The following is a 20,296-nucleotide window of genomic DNA, read 5'->3' on the forward strand; positions in this document are numbered from 1 at the left end:
ATGCCGCAGCTTATTATCCTTAAAATTAGTCGTCAACAGTCCCGGATACTCTTTAAGTATTAAGGCGTATGCATTCTGCTGAATCGCCTGAACTCTTACTGGTTGGAAAGAACGATGCATTCTCTTAAGGGGAAAACTTTGGAAGTTAGCTGTGTTTATCAGACGGTATTTATGTATATCCACCAGGAGACCATGCCCTCTCAAAAAATCCGCACCTAACAGGGGAAAACCTACTGAGGCCACCACGCATTTCCAGTAGAATACTGCAGAAACTGTATGTATTGTGACCTTCCTCATTCCGAAAGTAGGAATTTCACCATTAACTGCTGAAAGCGGTGGAGTATGTGCACCTTGTGCCAATTCAAACTGTGTCGGAGGAACAATCATGTACCACCCCCAAAATCACCTCATGTAACTAAAGCAGACATTGTTCTGTGCCAACCGCCGAAGCCACTAATGGCGGTTGGCAGGTCCATTTTCCGGACGTGGTGGTGGACCTGGGTAAATGCAAGGACTCTTACATCTATAGGCGATAATAAAAAAACAGTATCCAGATCTCTTGTTTCCTTGATCAGGACTTGGTCAGTGTACTGCCGCACATGCCGGTGGCCTTGTTATTTCGGGGGGCTCGGACAACTCAGCCACACAGATGGGCTGCATCTGCAATCTGTTAGCCAGAGGAAGGCCATAAAGTCAGTCAGCCTCTCTTGCTACCAAATGCGGTTCTGCAAAATTCATGTGTGCCGAATCCGCCGCCACATACACTGGTAATTTCGATAAAAAACATTGCCTTGAAAAGAAAACAATCTCTATGGCCTGCAGCTAGTGATACCAGCTCTTACATTAACTGGGATGGACTACGTCCCTCAGTTCTTGCGTATTCAAAATTCTTATAGCCCGTTCATGATGAATGAGCTCAAATGTTTTCAACAGAAAGTCCCAGAATCTAGTGTACTTCTGGTCCACCGGCGGGTTATTGATGAATGAACTCACCCTTGCTGCGATCGTAGTATCTAATGCACTTACAACGTGTAAGTTCAGATAAGTCCACCAGCAATGGGTGAGTTAACCAAGAGGGAAAATCCATTGCCTTTAAATCACAAAATCTATCATTGAAGTCGATAAGCAACATTTCAACTGGTTTGAACTGGTCAACAATGACATTTGTAGCATTTGACAATGACAGGATTAGATACTTCACACTTACTCAACCAATAAAATTGACTGAAATTTCTTGCAGAAATATTCCTTTGGCATAATTATAGAAGTGTAATGAATCTAAGTATCTTTGCGTTTGCATCAATGAGTGTAATATTTGCTATTTGGAGTTGCTTGTTCATTGTACTTAGTTTCTCAAAAATGTCCGTCAAGTAACTCACATAAGCTTTGCCATATGTTGTTATCAAGAGCTTAATTTCAGGTTTGTCCTTCAAAAACTTGCCGAGGAGATCAAACAGTTCCATAAATCTTTTGAAGCAGTTTCCCTTTGACAACCACCTTACTTCAGTGTGAAGCAATAATCTCACATGTTCTGGATTTTTATCATCACAAAACTGCTTAACAGACGTTCACATTTGGAATGACCTTTGATGCCATTGATACACTTGATCACAGAGTGCAATATGTTGTGTGGAACAGGGGAAACTTTCTTGGCAACTAAATTTTCTCGGTGGATAATACAATGCACAGCCAACATGTTTGGATTTTCATCATTAATTTTAAACATCCTGTTTTTTTTTACCCATCATAGCAGATGCACCATCAGCTGCACAAAATACAATGTTTCCTTTTGGTATTTCATTTTCATCCAAATAATTTTTGAGCTCTTGTGGTTGTTTCTAATGTTTCATGAAACAACATCTCTTCTTGAAGCTCTTCCTGATCAATATATCTCACGTATTCCAATAACAGCCTCACTGACCCGTATAGTAGTTCCATCCAGTTGTAATGAGAACTTTCGTGATTTCAACTTCTCAATAAGCGGCTTTTTAACATCTTGACCCATGTCATCTATTCTGTTGCAGACTGTACTATTACTGAATGGCATTGCTCAGACATTTTTGTCATCCTTTTGCAGAACTGTTTTGAGAAATAATGATATTGCAGGTTTAATCAGTTCCTCCCCAATCATATGATTCTTCCCATCTTTTGCTCTCAGCAGAGGAATTTGATAGCTTGCTTCAAGGTTATGATTCAGGGTTGCACTTTGTGCAGTGAATCATAAAGAGATTTTTGATCTATTTTTGAACTTCTCAGTGATTTAAAAAATTCCAATTTCGAATTGACATGGTTAGGATGCTTTACCCTCAAATGAGCTTCAAGACGGCCTGCTTTCATGGATTCATTTGTCAAAGTCTGTTGGCATAATAGCCAAAAAGGTGCACATTCATCGTGTACAGCAGGTATATACCCAAACTTCAAGAATTCCGAACCTTTTGCTTGCTTGGTCAGCTCATTCACAGCGCAAACTCCCTGAAACAGATTAATACAACAGCGCAAACTCCCTGAAACAGATTAATACAACAGCGCAAACTCCCTGAAATAGATTAATCAATATTTTATTATATCATAAAATTGAAAAATGTAATAAAAGTAATGATCGAATCAAATACTGACCCAAAAAAAAAACCTACTAATGTGGTTTCGGAAATGTTTTCTCACAGAGAGAGCATCAAAATTGTGCTTTACTTTCTGGGGTTCCTTTTTTATCTGATTTTGGTGTCCCTCTCAGGTTGGCGCTCGGGGTGGACACACAAGGATACAGGTCTCACTCCCTACTGAACTGAAAAAAGTAAAGGGATATAGGACGGAGACATGATTTTTGAGATAATTTTGAATCCTCGTCGCCAATTAGATAATTTGGAAAGGATGATAATAAGACTGGTCAGAGAAAATATAATTATAATTATTCTTTCTTTGGCTTGGCTTCGCGGACGAAGATTTATGGAGGGGGTAAAAAGTCCACGTCAGCTGCAGACTCGTTTGTGGCTGACAAGTCCGATGCGGGACAGGCAGACACGATTGCAGCGGTTGCAGGGGAAAATTGGTTGGTTGGGGATGGGTGTTGGGTTTTTCCTCCTTTGCCTTTTGTCAGTGAGGTAGGCTCTGCGGTCTTCTTCAAAGGAGGTTGCTGCCTGCCAAACTGTGAGGCGCCAAGATGCACGGTTTGAGGCGATATCAGCCCACTGGCGGTGGTCAATGTGGCAGGCACCAAGAGATTTCTTTAGGCAGTCCTTGTACCTTTTCTTTGGTGCACCTCTGTCACGGTGGCCAGTGGAGAGCTCGCCATATAACACGATCTTGGGAAGGCGATGGTCCTCCATTCTGGAGACGTGACCCATCCAGCGCAGCTGGATCTTCAGCAGCGTGGACTCGATGCTGTCGACCTCTGCCATCTCGAGTACTTCGACGTTAGGGATGTAAGCGCTCCAATGGATGTTGAGGATGGAGCGGAGACAACGCTGGTGGAAGCGTTCTAGGAGCCGTAGGTGGTGCCGGTAGAGGACCCATGATTCGGAGCCGAACAGGAGTGTGGGTATGACAACGGCTCTGTATACGCTTATCTTTGTGAGGTTTTTCAGTTGGTTGTTTTTCCAGACTCTTTTGTGTAGTCTTCCAAAGGCGCTATTTGCCTTGGCGAGTCTGTTGTCTATCTCATTGTCGATCCTTGCATCTGATGAAATGGTGCAGCCGAGATAGGTAAACTGGTTGACCGTTTTGAGTTTTGTGTGCCCGATGGAGATGTGGGGGGGCTGGTAATCATGGTGGGGAGCTGGCTGATGGAGGACCTCAGTTTTCTTCAGGCTGACGTCCAGGCCAAACATTTTGGCAGTTTCCGCAAAGCAGGACGTCAAGCGCTGAAGAGCTGGCTCTGAATGAGCGCTTGCCCATTATAATTATTAACAATAGTTAAAATAACAGAAACAATGGAGATACAACAGAGGAACATCGGAAGAGCAAAAACACGTTATGAAAATAAAAAGAAAAAAGCGATTTTACTTGGAAGTTACCACAACTGTGTCGTACCAAGATCCACCGGTGAATCGATGCTTCAGGGAACGCAGCCCAATCCTAGGTATTCTTTTAAAGAACCAAAGCCCTCCAGTGCAGGCAGGATTCCTGTAAACTTTTCTGCACCCTTTCAAGCTTAATCATATTCTGCCGTATAAATTATTGCCAGCAGCAAGGAAGTTGACAGCAAATTATATGTTATTTTTTCTAATGGAATACATTTATTCATTTCTATGTACCATTGTTGTATTCTCAAGTTGTCTTCTAATTTCCAGGTTGACATAATACATTTTTTTGCTACAGCTATGGCTATCATAACAAATCTTTTTTGTGCTCCATCCAAATCGAGTCCAAGTTCTTTATTTCTTATATTACTTAGGAGGAAGATCTGATCAAGATCTTAAGAAACTACAGAAGGTGCTGCAGTGAATGCAGCTTAGAACATGATCTAAACTTTCCTCCCATCTATGGACTCCATCTATATCTCCTGCTGCCTAGGAAAGTCAGCTACATACTGACAGTGCTAAATGTGAAAAGGAACAAGAGCTCGGAATATCCTCTGGGTGTTCTCAAATGGCTTGGTAGTATCACCACTCACTGGATTGGCAAAACCCTTAAGTCGACAACTGCCAAAGTGGATCTGTTGCAGCTCTATCCATCCTTTTTAGAGATAATTTCATGCCTTCGCAACACATTGTGTGGCATAACCATTCAACTGGGACCAAGTCTATCAGTTTAAGACAGTGCACCAATGAGATGATATAGATGATAGCAGCAGTAGAATCAAAATTTTTAACACCATGACTGAGGATATCCATTCACTCTACCAACTGCAATTCAATCAGGGTATGAATCACTGGCCACTATTGGAAGAAAGCTAGGAATGATCATTAAAATGAGGTGCCAATCTGAAGCTGCCTCACAGTCCTACCTTGAAGAAGGGAGGACTTTTTACTTTGAAGAAGGGCTCAGGCTCAAAACGTTGGCTATATATCTTTCAGTCCTGTGCATGTTTGTGTTTTTACTACAATCACAGTGTCTGCAGACTTTTGTGTTTCACTCCTCACGGTACTACATATGTGCTTAGGAACAGAAACACCTTTCAAAAGATGATCTCATAGCCAATGAGCCAAACCCCTGGCACACCCATTGGTGAATGTGGTGGACAATTATACAGATAATGGGAGGAGCTGGACCCAAGACAATCCACAAACACAACCATCATGAGGCCAAACATATGCCCTGCTAATGATGAGAGAGAAGAATTTTGAGTCAGTTCTGTCAAGCAGATGATTCACTTCCACTTTTTCCAATCTAATGGATTGCATTGGGGTGTTCTCAATGTGATCTCCTCTACGTCAGAGGAAGCAAAATGCAGATTGGATGTCGGCTTTGTGAAGCACTTGTGCCCAGTCCTTTGAAGTTTCTCCCACTCGTGATAATATCCTGATAACTGTCTTGTCATATTCGATTAGGATTTTGTCTGCTTCATTTATGTTGAGACTGTATAAGACGTTGGTGTGGCCTAATTTGGAGTTCTGTGTGCAGTTCTGGTCGCCTAATTATAGGAAGGATATAAACAGAGTGGAGAGAGTGCAGAGAAGGTTTACCAGAATGTTACCTGGGTTTAAGCATCTAGAGTATAGGGAGAGATTGGACAGATTAGGTCTTTATTCTTTGGAGCGTAGAAGGTTGAGAGGGGATTTGATAGAAGAATTTAAGATTATGAAAGGGATAGACAGAGTGGATGTGGATAGACTATTTCCGTTAAGAGGAGGAAAGATTAAAACAAGAGGACATGAGTTAAGAATTAAGGGGCAGAGGTTTAGAGGTAACATGAGGGGGAACTTCTTTACTCAGAGAGTGGTAGACGTGTGGAATGAGCTTCCGGGAGAAATAGTGGCGGCGGAGTCAATTGTATTATTTAAGAAAAGGTTGGACAGGTATATGGATGAGAAGTAGATGGAGGGTTATGGGCATTGTGCAGGGAGGTGGGACTAGAGAGGGGTGTTTGGTTCGGTGCGGTCTAGAAGGGCCTAATGGCCTGTTTCCGTGCTGTAAATTGTTGTTATGTTATTAAGAATGCCCCTCATTCTTGAAAACATCACTAAGTACACAGTTTACCCTCTTGACAAGACAATCCTCTCACCCGAGGAATTTAGTCTGGTGTTTTTTTTTTCCAACTGCTCCCAATGCTATTGCATTTATTTCCTGGGAAGGGAGACCAAAATTGTGCACTGTGGTTGGGCACTGTTATAAGGTAGAGGATGATAGGGAGCATTAGGAAAGATGTTACAGAACATCTAGAGCTGTGGACAAACATGAGAGTTTGTAACAACAGCAGGAATGGTCAAGAAACATAATGGAGAAGAATAAAAATGTTCTTGCTATTTTCTATAAATCTAGAACCAGGATCTCCAATTCACATTCCAATTCTTGAGACACCAGGTAGATAAAAAAGGATACGAGCAAATTGATTTACATTATTTTCAAGTACAGTACTACACATCAAATAGTAATAATGCACTCAAGATGAAATGTTGTTAAATAACTGTAGGTACATAGGTGTGGTATGTGAAGCCATCAATATTTTTGTGCATATTAAATTTTCAAGAACATTCAGATCTAATACTAATGGAAAATGGGACGAGCTGGTACATTTCAGTACACACTTCCTTCTTCGCAGCAATAGAACCATGGTTTGTCATTCACAACTATTCTATTCATTTATTGACAATTTTACTTCTGCAGATCAGTTATTGGAACATGTATTCCTGATTTTTAAAAATTGTAATACCTTTTAGTTCTACAACAGCATGTGGACAGATGGGCAATAGTTAGTCCAAATTTAAAAATTAACAAAACATAAGATGTGCATTGGATCTCCCACTATTCAGTGATGTTTTGAATTCTTAATTAATTGATCCTTTCAAATGAATTTTGTGATCCTAGCATATCAGAATGCACAGATTGTGGAAGCCAAAGTCAGAAAATAGCTCAATGGATGTTGCTTGGCCAGTACTTACCTTGGCTGTACGCTCCACGGCGTGAACTTTGGGCTGATCATAAGACAGAGATAAAACAACTTAAAACAAATTGTAACACAAGGAAAAAAATCACTACTTACCATGATATTGAAAAAAAGAAAGCTCAAATTAACTTAAAAATGAAAATAAAATGAATGAAAAATAGCAAACAATTAATAAATGGCTATAATTTAAGTAAACTAAATATGACAAATATCTATTTATCATCTTACGGTCTTCTAGTAATCTCCCAACTTCATTTCTTGGCATTATCAAGACTGATGAACAGATCTTTCCAAAATTGAATCACAACATGTTCTTCCTGAACTTCTATGCTAACATTTCAATGAATTATCTTACTGAGAAATCATAACCAAGATAGATTTTCTTGTCTAAATTATCTGAGGCCTTTATAAGGCCTTGTAATTTCCTTCATAACAGGAAGTAAATCAGATGGTTTCCTAACAACCCAACAGTTACATTTAAAAAATATATTCTTTTAATTTTCTGAAGTCTTTCCAATGAATGTTTGTGTTACTGGCAGCAAAGTGCAAATTTAGAATTCAAATCAGATTCTGTACAGTAAAGCTTCAGAATGATTTCAACATATTCTATTTTATCACGGTGGTAAAAATTCCTATAATTATACTTGGTTTCTTTAATGTTTCAACACTATGAAAGTGAAAACAGTTCTTTGAGAATCCAAATTACCAAAGCTAATTTTATTTTATTTATTACAAAAGTTACATTTTACATTTTTGAATCCACATGAAGAACTTTGCAGCAATGAAAAATAAATAGAATTTATAATTTACCTAACTGCAGAACCAATCAAAGATTTTATGCAAATTAATCATAATTTTCTTTCAGTCAACATGAAGTTGTCAAATATTAACAAGGATCATAAAGAAAGAGTCAGACACTTATCACTATGGAATTCTTCACTCATTTCCCACCCTGATACTGCACAATTCAAAATTATTCAGTTCCTATTTTATCCTATTTACTATTTCAGATTGCAATAGCTTTAGTGCAAGCAACAATTTTGACAGTAATATCAGTGTTTTCAGTTTATGAAATCATTTTTGGAATGTATCACAATTTATTTTTAATAAACAGATTCTAAAATTATTTTTGAAATTAATCCTCTGCAAAACACTAGCTTTGTTATAAATAAAAACATTGCTTGGAAAGTTTTTGGGTTTTTTTTTAAACTTGTCTTTGTTATCTGGACTAATGGCCATTTAGTTGAATTTTTGTTGTTTCCTTTCAATTAGCTGCATCTAATCCCAAGCAAAATGGTTAATGTCCACGAATGTGTCCCATCTGATTGAGAGAACTACAAAATTGTTTTGTAAACACTGCCTTTGAGCATATGAAATTTAAGCTCTTCTCAATTTATAATGTCTGCGGCATGGTCTTAAACAAAAAAAATCTGTGGAATATTTAAACTTGCGATAATATTCCAAAATTAAGAAAGAATATATTTATTGAATAATTATTTTAATGATTAATACAGAATAAAGTACTTTATTTTAAAATTAATGTCGTAAAATCATCTGCAAAACATAGATATTTATATTTTGTTGGCAATGAACATTGAGAACTGCACTAAACCTAAAATAGGCAAGTTTTGTGTTCTTTTTCAAAAATACTCATTTTTATTCAATGTATTATAATACTATTAATTTAAGCTGCTAATTTAAGTATATGGTATATCAAATGGAAAATGCATTACAAATAACCTTGGAGAAACTCATTAAAAACATGTTAAAAAATAAGAAATATGGTCTGGATAAAACAAGATATGCAAACATTACTTAAGTTTAAAAGATTGAAGAATTATTTAAATTCAAAAGTATTTTTTTTTACCTTGACTGATGGCTGGTTCCTTAGATCTGCCAAAAAAAAAGTCAGACAGGAAATTAAATACTTAAATTTTAATAAGAATGGATTATATACAGGAACATTCTTTAACAACGGGAATCAGTGCAAGTTATTAGGAAAGCAAAATCAGCTTTAGAAGAAATAAATTAACTAACTTTATGATCATTATCACTCCCAACAATAAACTATGGATCTCTGGAATAGACTTGGTGTAAAGCAGCAGAAACAAAAACACTACACTGATTTAAGACATTATTAAATATGAGGTAGTATCATTTGCTGTAGGGAAATAAACAGGCATTAGAACTAAAATAAGTTATGCAAAAAAAAAACAAATTGTTTTGGTGTTAACTAAGTTCTAATATCTAGTGGGGGAGATAAATATGAGAGGGATTAGGGGAACATTAGGGTAAAGTTTTTCACTCAGAGAGGGTTGGAGTGTGAAATGAGCTGCCATCTGATGCAGTTAGTGCAGATCCAATCTTGAGTTTTAAAAATAAATTGGATAAATACATGGATAGGAGTAGTCTGGAGGGTTATGGAATGAGAGTATGTCAGTTGGACTAGCGAGTTTTATGGTCAGCATAGATCAGAAGGGTCGAATGGCCTGTTTTCTGTGCTGTAACCTTCTATGGTTCTATGTTAATATAGGGCAATATTCTGCAGACAATGCAAGATGTAACATGCACCGGTAAATGAGAAGAATGGGATGATCCTTCAGCAAATGTTTAAAAAAAACCTGCAGATGCTGGAAACCCAATATAAATGGAGAAAATTCTAGAAATACTCAGTAGATGAAGCCACATTTGAGGGAACAGAAACCGAATTAACGATTCATGTCAGCGACCCTTCATCAAAAGGAGGTTCAGAACCAAGAGATCAGGTTCAGCGATTGAGCAAGGCTGCAGAGGTATCGCTGCAGAGGTTGTGAGAGCACAAGAGGCAAATCCACAGACACTCTGTGTCTCTGAGAGGATTCCATTTTGTTTCTCTTTCTCCAATTAGAAGAGGTGCTGGTCAAGGCTAGTGGCACCTCTGTGTGCCATTACTGCAGGCAAAAGTTGACAAAATTGTGTGCATTTATTACATGACATCAAAGGAATCTTGAAAAACTGAAGAGAGGGAGGTCAAATTAAGTCACGTTTATTTATCGTTTATACAATAAAATCGAGATAGCATTTATCGAGGACCACGGAGCATATTTACATAAATACAAGTTAGAATAGAAATTAAATACATTGAAATATTAAAGCATATACAGTAAAAGTTCACGGTCACATTATCCACACATGTTCTGGGAATTCAGGAGCCTGATGCCTTGGAGGAAAAAAATGTGGCCTAATCTGGACACAAGGGCCCGAGTGCTACAGTACCTCCAATCAGATGGCGGAAGGGAGAACAGTTTACATGAGGGGTGTGTGGAGTCCTTCACAACGTTTATCGCCTTTCACCTACTTCGAGTGCTGTAGATGTCTTTCATGGTAGGAAGAGAGTCCCCAGTGATCTTCTCCGCTGACTCCACTCTCCTCTGCAGGGTCTTGCGGTCCGAGGAGGTCCAGCTTCCAAACCAGGAGGTGATGCAGTTGCACAGGATACTCTCGATACATCCTCTGTAGAATGTAGTGAGGATGGAGGGGGGGAGGGGGGAGATGAATTTTCCTCAGTCTTTGCAGGAAGTAGAGGTGCTGCTGGGCTTTCTTGGCTATGGAGCTGGTGTTAAGGGACCAGGTGAGATTCTCTGCCAAGTGCACTCCAAGGAACTTGATACTCTTGACAACCTCAATGGTCAAGGCATTAATGGTCAGTGGAGCGTGGTCCCCCGAGCCCTCCTGAAGTTGACAACCATCTCTTTTGTTTTATTCATGTTCAGATACAGGTTGTTGGCTGTGCATCCATTCATTTGTGACTGCACCTCATATCTGTACACTGACTCCTCATTCTTACTAATAAGACCCACCACGGTCATGTCATCAGCGAACTTAACAATGTGATTCAAGCTGTTTAGTTGCACAGTCATGGGTCAGCAGAGTGAACAGCAGTGGACTAAGCACACAGCACTGTACTCAGTGTGATGGTCTTGGATGTGCTGTTTCCAATCCAGACTGCTTAAGGTCTCCCCTTCAGGAAGTCAAGAATCCAATTGCAGAAGGAGGTGCTTAGACTCAGCAGGTTCAACTTCCTTATCAGGTACTGAGGTATGTTTGTGTTGAATACTGAACTGAAGTCAATAAACAGCATTTGAATAAACAACTCCTTATTGGGTTGGGGACGATAGCATTGTCAATAGAGCGGTTGGATCTGTATGCGAACTGCAGTGGATCCAATGACGGGAGCAATAGGAGCTTGATGTGTCCCATGACGAGCCTCTCGAAGCGCTTCATGATGAGGGGCACGAGTGAGACAGCTGTAGTTATCGAGGCAGGACACAGATGACCTCTTTGGCACGGGGACAATGACAGGGACTTTGAAGCATGTTGGGAACATGGCGCTTTTCAGGGAAATGTTAAAGATGTTGGTGAGAACATCCAGTAGCTGAGCCACACATCCCCTGAGGACTCTGCTGGGAATGTTATCTGGTTCAGCAGCTTTCTGTGGGTTGACCTTGCCTAAATCTCTCTTCACATCAGCCACTGCAAGACATAGCACCTGATCATTTGGAGGAGAGGTGGTCTACTTCACCGCCACTTTGTTTTTCGCCTCCAAACGTGCATAGAAGTTGTTCAGTGCATCTAGGAGGGAGGCATTACCAACAAAGCCGGATGGTGTAAATTTTTTAGATGCACTTCCACATGCATCACGTGTCCTTGCTGTTCAGTAGGTGACTATGAATATGCTGGACGTGTGCACGCTTTGCTTCCCTGATAGCCTTAGACCGCTTGGCTATTGCAATTGCTGGGGATGATGCCTTGTCATCCTAGGTTTCTGATACCAGGTTTTTGATAGAGTAAATCTGAGATGATCATGTCAGAAAGTCATATCTGGTCAATAAGTGACTAAATGCAGCAAGAGCATGAGAACAAAGACAAAAGAACATGGATAAAATCAAGGTAACTGAAGATGGAGAGTTTTAAATTGAGCCCAGAAGGCAATAATGTACCCACATTGAAATCAAGATGCTGTTTCTCAAATTCGTGTTGGGCCTTCCTGTTAAAGAACAGGAGGCCACAAACTGACAGGTCAGAGTGGGAGTGCGATGGTGAATTAAAGTGGCAGGCGAAGGGAAGCTCAGGGCCACAACTGTGGACTGACTGCAGCTGTTTGATGAAGCACCAATGAGGAGGAGGAGGAGGAGGAGGAGACCAGACTGTGAACACTGAATGCAGGACATTAGATTAGAGAATGAATTGGTTCTTCACCTGAAAAGTCTGTTTAGGTCCCCAGATTGTTGGAAAGGAAATGCAAAAATACAGCTTGTGGTTGCAAGCAAAGGTGCCATAAGAAGGGAGGGGTCCCTGCAAACCTTTGAAAGGAAGAAGAGGGTGGGGGGGGGGAGCTGAATCTGGTTGTGGAATATCTTTGAAGAAGGCAGAAGATGTGGAGAATAATCTGGTGAATGAAGTAGGAAGGAAGTAGGGAGGAAGGTGAAATCCAGGGGAATTCTCTACTTGTTTTGACTCTGAGGAGAGAGGCTGAGATGCGGTCCATGCATTTGCTAACAGTAAAAAAGAGAATTCGCAGTTTAGAAAGAAAGGAAACATTTCAGAGGTGCCAGTAAAATAAAATTCTCGTAATAAAAAGATTAGAAGGAACTGGAAGAATGGAAGAGTTATATGATAAGCTGGAAGAGTTCAACCCTCTCAAGATGGGTTGAAGGGGGGGGGCGTGGCAAGATGGCATAGTCTAGACGTGCAATCTCGACCTCTTTGGCCAGACTTTTAAATACCCGTTTTTAACCCTTTGTTTCCAAGTTTAAACTTTTTAAATTTTAGTTTAAATTATTAAGGAATTATTATGGCCACTAATGGTAAAAAGACTAAATCTCAAGTTCAAAAGAAAATACATTTTTGAAGTGCTGAAGATTTGAGGCCTAGACGACTTGAAACAGCCACAGGCTCAATTTCTTCATTGCCTAAATCCCAAGGATCGCCTGTGGAGGCTGAAAAGGAAATGCATCAGGCAGCATTACAATCTGAAGAAGTCGTTTTTCTTCGTGAATGGATGAGAAGACTACAAGATGCGGGGGTAGACCAGCAGCGACTCCCTGAAGAAGTCGGAATGCCGTTGCTGGGAGTCCAGACCCGCAATAAATCTTTTAAAATGCCTTTTGTTGAGTTGCAGCAGGAGCTGCAGTTACCTTGTTCTGCCACCAGGTCAGAGAGAGCAGAGCTGAGATCTACAGATTCACAATGTATGCAATTGAATGCAGTTATTCAACCTATGTTGACATCTCTAATGAATGAGATGGTTCCAATGAATGCTGGTGTAAGTTCAGAATTAAATACGGTTAAAGCACATGTGGATGCATCTTATTAAGAATTTTTAAAATTTCAGACTGCTTTTTTGGACTGTAAACAACAAGTGACCTCTAACACAGAAAAAGTGTTGAAGGTGGAAAAATCAGTCATAGAATTGAGAGATCGTGCAAAGGAGCTAGAAAGAAAAATAGATTATTTGAAAAAAACAAAGCAGAAGGAATAATGTGAAAATTGTTGGTTTGCCAGAAGGTATAGAAGGACAAGAGTCTCTTCGTTTCTTTAAAGACTGGATCCCATAAATATTAGGGCAAGAACTTTTCTCTGGGGGATTGGTACTGAAAAGAGCCCATAGAGCTTGAAGAAGAATACCCTCAGCTGGTCAACCCCCGAGACCGGTAATAATTCGATGTCTGAGTTATTTGGATAGAGAAGGAATACTTCAACTTGCAGTACAAAATGCGAGACAACGACAAACCCCATTATTGATTCAGAATAGTAGTCTTTTTTTATCCTGATCTGAGTCAAGAGGTCATTCAACGTCGACATCGATTTAATCCAGTTAAATAAGTTTTGTGGCGTAAAGGTTATAAGTCTACTTTTTGTTACCCTGCTGTGTTGAAGGTCTTTTATAGAGACTATCAATTTCGGCATTTTGAAAATGATTGTGAAGCAATGATTTTTGCTGACTCATTGCTGGATATAAGAGGACAAAGACGTAGCTCACCATTATCTCCTAAAGAAAAATTTGGTAGTTCTGGAAACGGAAAAAATGGCAGAAATGGGAAAAATGGGAATGGAAAGAGTCCACCTCCTTCCGAAATGGGATCTTCGAGACTGGAGTCTTTTGGAAGAAAAGAAGAATTTTCTTATTTTATTTTTTCTTTTGTTATTATGATACTTGGATGTTACTGATTGTTTGGCTGGGGAGGGGGAGATTTGCACTAAGTTCTTTACTAGTCAACAGCCACTGGTGGGTGATCCACACCCAATTTTTGTTTAGGGGATTACTACCTTTTGGTAGTTTTTCTTTTGGAGGGGGGGGGGGAGATTTTTTTTATTTTTTATTTTTATTTTTATTTTATTTTTTCTTAGTTTTTAATTTGTGATTTTTTTAAATTGGAGGGCCTATATATGTTGATTTGAGTTTTTATATCAAGATATTATTGGTATTTAGTAATAATAGTAGATATGTCGAAGTTGAGGTTTGCTACTTTTAATGTTCAAGGATTAAATAGTACGATTAAACATAAGCGAGTCTTGGCGTATATTAAGAAAATGAAAATTGATATTGCGTTTTTACAAGAAACACATCTGAATGTGAAGGAAAGTGTGAAATTAAAAAGGGATTGGGTTGGGCATGAATATTTTTCTTCATTTAATTCTGGAGCTAAAGGAATAGCAATTTTGATACATAAAATTTTATCTTTTGAATTACAATCAATGGAGGAAAAGGCAGGATGTATTCTTAAAATGAATTGTAAAATTTTTAGTTTATTTTGGACTTTACTTAATATTTATGCTCCAAATGCAGATGATGAAGTATTTATTTCAGATGCATTTTTATGATTGGGTCAAGCTAATGATAATATGTTAGTTGGTGGTGATTTTAATTGTGTTTTGGAACCTTTATTAGATAAATCTCTGAAGAAAGTTAAAAAATCCAAGATGGCAATCCAGGTCCAAGCGTTGATGAAAGATCTTAATTTAGTAGATATTTGGAGATGTCTTAATCCAACAGAGAAAGATTTTTTTCCTTTTATTCATCTAGACATGAATCGTTTTCAAGGATTGATTTCTTTTTAGTATCAGCACATTTACAAGGGAAAATACAACAAGTGGAATATAAAACTAGGGTGATTTCAGATCATTCCCTGTTATATTTTACATATGAAACTTCTGAGAAAATTCAAATAGCGTATCGCTGTAGATTTAATACAATGTTGTTAAAAAAACTGAATTAATTGATTTTTTGAAAAAACAAATTAATATTTTTTGAAAGAAAATTCTAAATCTGTTCAAAGTAAGTTTGTATTATGGGATGCTATGAAAGCCTATTTGAGAGGACAAATAATAGTTATACTTCTAAAATAAAAAAGAATCAATTAAATCAGAGTCTTGAATAAGAGAAACAGATCGATGAGTTAGAAAGGGAATTTCAGAAAGATGCTACAGAAGATCAGAGAATAGAATTATCTAGGTTGAAATTGAAATATAATACCCTGCAATCTTATCAATTTGAATGTGTGATTAATAGGACTAAACAACGGTATTACGAATGGGGAGAGAAAGCACACAAGGTATTGGCATGGCAATTAAAGAAAGAACAGATATCGAGGACTAATAATGCTCTTAGACGAAATTCTCTTATTACATAAACGTCGTGAGATTAATGATGAATTTTATTCATTTTATAAAAAGTTTTATACATCTGAAAGAAAACAGGAAACTGGTTCGATTGATTTTTTTTAATCACAGTTCAATTTACCGGTATTAGAGGATAGGGATATACAGGAGTTAGAAGAACTGATTCAGAAATTAAAATGGCTATGCTGGAAATGCCAAATAGTAAATCGCCTGGTGATGATGGATTTTCGGTTGAATTTTATAATTTTTTTAATGATGATTTATCTACAGTGTTTGGGGATATATTACGTCATGTAAGAGAATACTATGATTTACCTGAGTCTTGTTTTAGTGCTTTAATTACAATAATTCCTAAAGGAAGATAGAGATCCTTTGAGGGTATCTTCATATAGACCAATTTTGTTGTTAAATATAGATTATAAAATAATAGCTAAAGTATTAGTGAATGGATTGGCTAAATTTTTACCAAAATTGATACATATTGATCAAACAGTTTTTTTTAAAGAATATATATGCTTCAGATAATATTTTGTGAGTGACTAGTTTAATAGATTTCGACAATCTTTAGATCATCCGATGGTGATATCCTTAGATGCAGAAAAAGCATTTGATAGAGTTGAATGGAATTTTTTGTTTAAAGTTTTGGAGAAATTTAAGTTTGGTCCATCTTTCATTGGTTGAATTAGGGCTCTATATAGTAAACCGGTAGCTAGAGTATTGATGAATGGTTTGATTTTGGAATCTTTCAAGTTAACTCGATCAACTTGTCAAGGTTGTCCTTTATCACCAGCTTTGTTTGCGTTAGTGATTGAACCTTTAGCACATTTGATAAGACAAAATACACAGATACAAGGTATGAAAGTTTTAGATGAGGAATATAAAATTAATTTATTTGCTGATGACATATTGGTGTATTTAACAAATCCAGCTCAGTCACTTTTGCATTTGAAGCTTATCTAATCCCAAGCCATACAACATGGATATAAAGTTAATTGGGAAAAAAGTAAAATATTACCAGTAAGTGAAGGAAATTATTCAGTTTATAAGAATATTATTAATTTGAAGTGGACTGATTGAATTGGATATCTGGGTATAATTTTGAATGTTAATTATCAATCTTTATATAAATTAAATTATGCTCTGTTAATAAAAAAATTAAAACTGATTTAATTAAATGGAAAGATTTACTTATTAATTTAATGGGAAGGATAAATATAATTAAGATGAATATCTTTCCGCGTATACAATATTTGTTTCAATCTATTCCGTATTTACTTGATAAAATTTTTTTTTGAGATTTAAATAAAATGGTTAGGGAGTTTTTATGGAGGGGTAAATTTTCAAGAGTAGCTTTGAATAAATTAACGGAAATATGAGTTAGGGGTATTACGTTCACCACATTTTCAAAATTATTATGGGGCAGCCCAACTTAAATTTATTAGTTTATTGATGGATTTGGTACGGCCTCTTAGTTGGGCTAAAATTGAGATGGCAAGTATTTCTATAACCATATAACCATATAACCATATAACCACTTACAGCACAGAACAGGCCAGTTCGGCCCTACTAGTCCATGCCGTAGAAAATTCCCACCCTCCTAGTCCCACTGACCAGCACCCAGTCCATACCCCTCTAGTCCCCTCCTATCCATGTAACGATCCAGTCTTTCCTTAAATGTAACCAATGATCCCGCCTCGACCACGTCTGCCGGAAGCTCATTCCACATCCCCACCAACCTCTGCGTAAAGAAATTTCCCCTCATGTTCCCCTTATAGTTTTCCCCCTTCAATCTTAAACCATGTCCTCTAGTTTGAATCTCCCCCTTTCTTAATTGAAAAAGCCTATCCACATTTACTCTGTCTGTCCCTTTTAAAATCTTAAACACCTCTATCAAGTCCCCTTTCAATCTTCTACGCTCCAGAGAAAAAAGCCCCAGTCTGCACAACCTTTCCCTGTAACTCAGGCCCTGAAATCCTGTCAACATTCTCGTGAACCTTCTCTGCACTCTCTCTATTTTGTTTATATCTTTCCTATAATTTGGTGACCAAAACTGTACACAGTACTCCAAATTTGGCCTCACCAATGCCTTGTACAATTTCATCATAACCTCCCTACTCTTGAATTCAATACTCCAATTTATGAAGGCCAACATTCCAAATGCCTTCTTCACCACACCATCTACCCGAGCATCAGCCTTGAGGGTACTATTTACCATAACTCCTAAATCCCTTTGTTGCTCTGCACTCCTCAATTGTCTACCATTCAATGTATATGACCTATTTAAATTTGCCTTTCCAAAATGCAGCACCTCACATTTATCTGTATTAAATTCCATCAGCCATTTCTCAGCCCACACCTCCAGCCTTCCTAAATCACCTTTTAATCTACGGTAATCTACCTCACTGTCCACAACACCACCAATCTTTGTGTCATCTGCAAACTTGCTTATCCAATTCTCTACCCCTACATCCAGATCGTTAATATATATAACAAATAATAGTGGACCCAGGACCGAACCCTGAGGAACTCCACTAGTCACCGGCCTCCAATTGGACAAACAATTTTCTACCACTACTCTCTGACACCTTCCATCCAACCACTGCTGAATCCATTTCACTACCTCCTTATTTATACCTAATGCCTCCACCTTTTTTCCTAACCTCCTGTGGGGAACTTTGTCAAAAGCTTTACTAAAGTCCAAATAGAAAACATCCACAGCTTTCTCTTCATCAACCTTTTTTGTAACCCCCTCGAAGAACTCAATCAGGTTTGTCAAGCATGATCTACCCCTGACAAAACCATGCTGATTATTCCCTATCAATCCTTGTACCTCCAAAAATTTGTAAATAGCATCAATTTTTGTTTAGGTGGAATATAAATTTGTTACAACAATATAATGTGCCTATATTAAAACATTCAATGAAGTTATGGATAAATAAAATAAAATGATAGGTTCTAGGGGTAAATTATTGGCATTGACTCCGTTGTATAATAATCAACTTATTTCTTTTTCAATACATAATCAGTTTATTGCATTGGAGATTTAAAGGTGTGGAAAATTTGGGAGATTGTTTTAAAGAGGGTAAGTTTTTATCTTTTAATCAGATGAGGGAAGATTTTGGTATTGATAAGAATTCTTTATTTCTTTATTATCAAATTCGATCTTTGGTAAAATGTATGTTTGGTAGAGATATGATTTTACCTAAAATGACTAAATTTGAGACTTCCCTTATGAAGGTACGAGAGAAGGGTTATATTTCATTAATGTATCAAATATTACAGGATGGTATGGATAAAAAGGGTTGGGATAGACCTAAAATTAAATGGGAAGTGGATATTGGTTTTACTTTTTCTGAAAAGGATTGGTTAGATATTTGTTATGATAGTGTAACTAGATAGATAAATGCATGTTATGCAATGACTAATTACAATTTTTTACATCAATTATATTTGACACCTGAAAAATTAAAAAAATAGGGTTTTAATGAATCAGATTTGTGTTTTAGATGTGGTAAATCTATTGGAACTTTTTTTCATGCTGTTTGGTCATGTATACATATACAATATTTTTGGAAGAAAATTCAATATTAGATCCAACAGTATTTTTATTGGGTAGTTTGCAACCTTTGAAAGGCTTGGGATTAGATAAGTTTCAGCTTGCTTTTGTATATTTAGCTTTATCTGTAGCGAAAAAATGTATTGCTAGTACGTGGAAAGATACAAATATGATTGATATTAATAGATGGCATAAGGAGATGAAATATTGTTTAATAATGGAAAAAATTACATATGTTTTGCAAGTTAATAATAATTCTTTTATTAATAAGCAGTTGTTATACTCAGAATATTTACATTTCAATTTATATTGATTAGATTTTAATATGTATATTTAACTTTTTTTTAAATATTCTTTCTTTTTTCTTTTTTTATGGTTCTCCTTAGGAGAGTTGGCTGAAGTGGGGGGGGGATCTTTTCTTTTCTTTTTTTTTAAAAAAAATGTTCATGTTTAATTGCTGTATATGTCATATTATTTGTTTTTTGAACGAATAAATAAAGTTTAAAAAAATATGGGTTGAAGAGTTGTCAAGATAATTATAGGAGTCAGTTAGCTTGCAATGGATGCTAATTGCCTGACCATTGCTTGAGATGGAAATTGGGATATCTAGAAAAGGGAAGAGTCAAAGATTGACCACATGTTGGCGAGGGCAGGATAGAAATGGACAGCAAAAGAAATGAAACCATTGAGTTCTGTGCGAGTTTGTTGAACATTTGCATTGTCTGCAGGACCAACTGTGACTATCCTCATCTCATTTCCACTCTGACCTATTGCTCTGTGCCTCCTGTACTGTAACAGCAAGGACCAATTAAAATGTGAGGAGCAGCATCTCTTTTTCCATCAGTGTACCCTTCTGGGCTTAACATTGAATTCTACAACTTCAGATTACTTGATTTTTTGGTATCTATCAGTATTTTGTTTGTACCATTAGATACGCCTGTATTTTTTTAATTTTCCCATGAGTGGAGGTTATGCCTAGGTTGACTTATGCTTGTCCTCTTGCTCTGTATTTTGCAATTCCCTCATTCTTTTGCCCA

At 37.5% G+C, this 20,296-nt stretch overlaps 1 protein-coding gene across 8 annotated transcripts in view; it reads right to left on the reverse strand.

The window, feature by feature from the left end:
* LOC138760509 (echinoderm microtubule-associated protein-like 4) overlaps nt 1-20,296 on the reverse strand; it is a 348,904-nt gene that overhangs the window by 87,568 nt on the left and 241,040 nt on the right. For all 8 annotated transcript variants that reach the window (XM_069931142.1, XM_069931139.1, XM_069931140.1 and 5 more), the window contains 2 exons: nt 8,910-8,935; nt 7,038-7,070 (listed from right to left, as the gene is read on the reverse strand). In XM_069931142.1, coding sequence (XP_069787243.1) covers nt 7,038-7,070; nt 8,910-8,935 — 59 coding nt within the window. The remainder of the gene's footprint in view (nt 1-7,037; nt 7,071-8,909; nt 8,936-20,296) is intronic.

This window comes from Narcine bancroftii, chromosome 4, assembly GCF_036971445.1.
Source record: "Narcine bancroftii isolate sNarBan1 chromosome 4, sNarBan1.hap1, whole genome shotgun sequence".
In the NCBI taxonomy this organism is placed as follows: Eukaryota; Metazoa; Chordata; class Chondrichthyes; order Torpediniformes; family Narcinidae; genus Narcine; species Narcine bancroftii.